The sequence below is a fragment of the Trachymyrmex septentrionalis genome, unplaced genomic scaffold (genome assembly GCF_001594115.1).
Source record: "Trachymyrmex septentrionalis isolate Tsep2-gDNA-1 unplaced genomic scaffold, Tsep1.0 scaffold143, whole genome shotgun sequence".
Lineage (NCBI taxonomy): Eukaryota > Metazoa > Arthropoda > Insecta > Hymenoptera > Formicidae > Trachymyrmex > Trachymyrmex septentrionalis.
In genome coordinates, this window is record NW_017304576.1 from 128,855 (window position 1) to 134,497 (window position 5,643).

Sequence of the window (5,643 nt, forward strand, 5' to 3'; positions counted from 1 at the left end):
GTAAATTAGTCACTGTAAATTATTTCAACTTTGTTTAACATTGACAAACAAGGAATGCTTTCCACTTGATATTTTATGTCTTTATTGTTTATCATGAAATGATAACCAAAAAAGATAAAACCAACAGATAATACCAAAAAAGATAAAACTACATTTGTGTTGACTTCTGTCACAAAATATTCAAGAATATAATGATTTACTGTGGTAGACTGGTATTACATTTGTAGTATAACAAATTTCTTAAACGACAAATTTCTCAAACCTATTAATTAGTAGTAGAATAGAGAGATTCTTGGATCTTTCTGTCCTATAACCAATCAATATAAGCTGAAAAATTTGTCATATAAAAAAAATAAATGTAATATTAGTCTCTTATATTATATCATCTTATATTATATCTCTTGCTAGAAAACACTCTAAATATATAAATGCAAAATATATAGGGTGCTTTCCATTTGATGAAATTAACACAAGTGTAATTCTATCTTTGTTATTCACTGAATGCTAAGAAAAATAGAATGTTTGTGGAAAATTAAATGGAAAATAGCCTAAACATTTTGCACCCATATATATATATATACATACAGAATGAGGAGTGTAATATATAGTGCAAGAATCTTACCTTTCCTATGTATAAAAATTCGGAGCAGACACTTGGCATTCGCTAAAGCCCTCGCCAGATTGTTATCATTATTGATGGGAAGTAGATCACCATCTGTATCCGTGTACCAAATTGAAAAGCTGAAATCTGTCCCCAGGTCATGTCTTTGCGCCAGTAACTTTCCAAAGTCCTCATAACTCATAGGCTCATTACGATTCATGGAGAATCTGATGATGTCGGCGTCGAACTGTAAAATAATTTAAATAATGCGCAATCCCGCGAACGTCCTCCATATCTTATATTGTCCACGACTGATGGCACAACGTGTACACCCACTTTACTCTTCACGGCGACGATGCCGTTGTCCACCTTGTCCTGCTTCTTGGACATCCTCGGAGCTGTCTTCACCTAACGACGTGCCACTACTACGGCTGACTCAACTAGCTTAGGAGAAACGGAGGAAGACCAAGAAAGACGTGCATATCAAATCACGACGGCGTGCACGGTGCAGTTCGACTACAATCACGGTGAATGCCCAATAGCTATAGTAGAGAGAAACCTGAAAGCGGACATGAGCCTTTTTTCTGTAAGGGGTTCCGAACAATAAAAGGAATAAGGCATAGAGAATAGATAAGAAGACTTTCAACCTATCAGAAATCATGTATTGTGGAATACACAGTTTCTAATAGGTTAAAATTCTTATTCTCTGCTCTCTGTTCCCTGCTCCTTTTATTATGCGGATCCCTAACCGCAAAATGCCAAATACCTTGCGCACTACCGCCCTCTGAAGAAATGGATGTCAATTACATAACAATGGGCGGAATCCATAAATGTTGCTCAAGATTCGACATGTGGTGCGTTTGAAGAAATGCTATTAGCGCTTTTGTCATTTTATATTCGTTGTTTATTAGATGTAAAACAAGGATAGAATGACACAAATTAAGGTATATACCTATAATAAGAGTACGGATAATAAAATAGCGATCGGTGATTGGTCCGCTAAATTGATGCAAAAGCAGAAGTTGCATATCCGTGTGTACTATCAGTGACCTAGTTTCCACCGAAGGTTTAAACTAGATCAGAATGTAAGAACCAACCAATTACAGTCGCATATTCCCCTGTTACAATCGAACGACAGGGGAATGCTCGACTGTAGTTGGTTGATTCCTTTGACTATATAATATTTGACTATGGACTGCTAATTGGCTTTCTCGCGCCGTACCAACATGAAAAGTGCCCCCGCCAGTGAAATGGCGAATCTCGGTACTTCGATGTATCGTTAATTCATGTACAGTACAAATTTAAGTTTACCAGTTCAATACTTGATATATATTTCAATTTCATAAATCAAAGAAAAGAAGTTACTACCCGAGTTGGCCGGAATCGTCGTCATTTTGATGTCCATATAAAATTAGAAGAAGATTAAAAAAAAAAGAAATTAATAATAATATTTTACTTCAAAATAAAATTATTTTATGAAAGGAAATGCATCACAATATCTAAAAAAAAAAATCTTTTGAGACGCATATTAACGAAAGCTGTAATTTTTAACGGTCAATATAATATAACATTATTTGTATAGCTATTGAACATTACAATTATATTTATATAGCTACTAAATAATATATATATATTTATTAACATTTGTTATCTATATCTTATTATTGTGTGTTAAATTTATATATGCATATTTTATTTTGATTCTTCACTTTCCCACTAACGAGATACTATTAAAGACCGCCAACTTTGAGCAAATTTTCGACGGTATAAAAAGGGCCCCAAGGGCCTGGAGGTAATTGAAGAATGCTGACATTATCGACAATTAATATAAATTATTAATTATTAACTATTATTAATATAAATAATATTTGGTTCATACATTATTCAATTTATGATTTTTTATTATATAAATGTTGCATAAATAAATATGCATACTTGTAAAGCTATAATATTCTATATATTGCAGAAAAATTACAATTTTTTCTCTGCAGTTATCATGCTCTGTTGATAATCAAACTTTGACGATAACACTGAAATCACAATTTTGAAGAAAAATCGAGTATTATTGAGTTTTAAATGCATAAATACGTCCACTAAACTAATAAATTATAAAGTTAGTACAATATTTTCAGTTTTTAACTCTTAATTACTTAAATATTCACAAGGACGCTAACTCCCGTAAGGATATCCGTCTTTAATAGTATCTCGTCGATGTATGAACCAAATATCAATTTATCATTTCCAGCTTTGAAAAAGTGGACGATGTACCCTAAGAAAAGTGGACATAGCTAGTTTACATCCAGTTTGTTAGAGGGCAGTAGTGCGCGGTAGTATTTTGCGGTTACAGGTTTTGGGCCGTCAGGTCCTCTCTCACAAGTCAGGTTTTTCTCTAGTGTATATATATATATATATATAGTTCAATGCGTTCAGTAATCAGTGATTGACAGAGTTGTGCTATTATATATATTGTGGTTGTTGTGTTTCGTTTGATTCTGTAAGAATTATAATCGAAAAGAACAAGATAAATGTAAGGAAAAACAAATATGAACAAATAATAATTATAATCTTTTAAAGATAATTTTTCAGCTAACGGTCTCGAAGTAATTTTAATAGGGAGTTTTTACAATACCGTTTAGTCAAATGACGATGAACGCTAAGATCAGGTTATCTTCTTAACAACTAGCATTGTCCGTTTTGTCTCTCGGGAGCTGCTCGGGAGCTGCTCGGGATTGCTCCGAATGAATCCAGCGTACTTGAAATGTAGGATTCACACTACATACGACATCCGTCATACGACGTTCATCGTAACAAAATGAATTTCGGATGTCATATGATGGATATGTCGTACGTAGTGAATTCTATATTTCAAGTACAGCTTCCGAGAAACAAAACGAACAATACTTAATTAAGAAAAGGATAACGTGACTTTACCGTATCTGGATTCACGTTATTGCAAAAATTTCTTAATATTGAACCTGAGGCCGCTAAACTGATTAATTATCTTATTAAAATATAAAAATAATATACAATAATTATTGACGTTAAATGTAGTTATTGACGTATTATTAATGTTTAATTTATTATTGTATAAATTTTATACTTGTTTGTATTTTACATACTGCATTTAATGTCATAAAATCAGATTAATGATGTGATATCATAAACAAATTAATATAATTTTGTACAGATGAGCGATCAAGATCCAACGAGTATTATTAATATGATAAAAGACTTACGTTCTGGAGCAGAATCTTATCGCAGAAGTGTTGGAATACGTTTCTCAGGTACTGGCTATGTATCCTCGAAGTTCAATGAAAGCTCAGATGACAGCATTACTTCACCTAAACGGCTGAGATTAGATGAATCTGATACATCCATTAGCAATAAAACTCAGTCTGACTCTGTCCCGGGTAGTCCTTGGGAATGGCGACGTATGAAGGGAGAGGTAAGAGTGTATAATTCAAATATAAGAAAAATCCAAGTAAATCTGAAAGAAAATTTTTGAAAGAAAACTTTGTGTTTTATTCCTACACCAAAACTTAATTTCAACACCAAAACTTTGATTTTACAAAATTTAAAATGTATAATTACTTCACTTAAAATACAGAAAGTTATACACTGGTTCAACTAAAAAAACAAAAAAAATACTTGTACGTTTTTGTATAGGTTATATCATTAAAGACTAGACTGATGCATCAAGAGGCAGCTGTACAACAGTTACACAATATACGTAGACAGATGGAGGAAGTCTTCGAGAAGGAGAAAGGTCTCTTGCAAATCCAGACAGAACAGGATAAACAAACTATTCAACAGCTGGAAGTCCGACTTGATGTTGCACGGCGAACAATCCAGGATGTAAAAGAGACACATGATACTGCAGAGAAAGAATGGTCCCAAGTAATTGCTTTTTATATTAATTAATTGTACATTTTTTGTAACTATGTTAAGTCAATTTTAACACTTTGTATTTATTTAGACAAAAAACAATTTAGAAAGGAAAATTACATCATTATTAAACGAAAATGCAAAATTATCCGAGAATCTAAGAAATATTTCCACAAAGGAAAAGTCTCCTACTCCTAATGATATCAACGAATCAAATGAATTACAAATAAAACTGGAAACTGTGGAAGCCAGAGCAGCAATACTGGAGGAGAAAATGAAGGAATATCTCAAGATGCAACAGGACTACGAATTGCTGAATGTGGAACTACAAAGTATGAAAATGAAATTAGAAAAACTGGAGTCAGAAAGAGCACTGTGGGAAGAGGGCAAATTATTAGCAGGAAGAGCTGCAAGAGCAAATGACTTGGAGAAAGAATTGAATGTTGCAAAAAGGACAATTGCAGTGTTAAAAGAATCAGTTAAGGAGAAATTACTTTTAGAAGAACAAATGGCTAACATGACAAAAAGGTAATTTTAACGCGATTGAAATAAAATATTGTGCTTAATTAACGAAAAATATTTTATTACAGGCTAGAGCATACTGAAAAAGTAGAGCAACAAGTGGCAATGTTAGAAGCAAAGCGATCTGAGCTTGTGCTTCGCTTGCAGGAATATGAAACTATTGGCATTACTGGAGGACCAATGGCGATGAAGCGGGAATTGAATAGACTTCAGCAAGCTGAAGTGGACCTAAGAGCAGAAGAAGGCCAGCTTAGATCGAAGTTGGATGCAGTTATACGAGAGTCGCAGAACTTGTCAAATAATTACGAAGAGGCAAGGAAATTGGTTACTGATATGACGTTGTCGAAAGATAAATTGAGCAAGCTTGTGAATAGGCTCCAGAAGAAGATGATTCTCGTCACCAGAGAGAGGGACAGTTACAGACAACAATTGGATATGTATGAGAAAGAGATAACGGTGGACGGCAACAATGCAATAACTGAAAGAATACCGGCTTTGGAACGCGTTATAGATGGATATAGGTATATTCTTTCGTACTAACATATACAGAGTAAAAATGATAGTACAATCGAGAAGATAATTCCTTATATAAATTGAAAATATAGAATAAAATTTATATATATATATATATATAT

General features: G+C 33.2%; 2 protein-coding genes across 2 annotated transcripts in view; one reads left to right on the top strand and one right to left on the bottom strand.

The window, feature by feature from the left end:
- Window positions 1–1,138, bottom strand: part of LOC108745664 (partitioning defective 6 homolog gamma) — a 5,427-nt gene extending 4,289 nt beyond the window's left edge. The window contains exons 1-2 of the mRNA XM_018481961.1: window positions 938–1,138; window positions 623–848 (exon numbers count right to left, since the gene is read on the bottom strand). Of these exons, the coding sequence (XP_018337463.1) occupies window positions 623–848; window positions 938–991 (280 nt within the window). The 5' untranslated portion in view covers window positions 992–1,138. The remainder of the gene's footprint in view (window positions 1–622; window positions 849–937) is intronic.
- A 1,922-nt stretch (window positions 1,139–3,060) lies between these two features.
- The window catches only part of LOC108745666 (mitotic spindle assembly checkpoint protein MAD1), a 3,784-nt gene continuing 1,201 nt past the window's right edge, over window positions 3,061–5,643 (top strand). Inside the window, exons 1-5 of the mRNA XM_018481963.1 lie at window positions 3,061–3,128; window positions 3,789–4,046; window positions 4,268–4,498; window positions 4,578–5,014; window positions 5,077–5,529. Of these exons, the coding sequence (XP_018337465.1) occupies window positions 3,789–4,046; window positions 4,268–4,498; window positions 4,578–5,014; window positions 5,077–5,529 (1,379 nt within the window). The 5' untranslated portion in view covers window positions 3,061–3,128. The remainder of the gene's footprint in view (window positions 3,129–3,788; window positions 4,047–4,267; window positions 4,499–4,577; window positions 5,015–5,076; window positions 5,530–5,643) is intronic.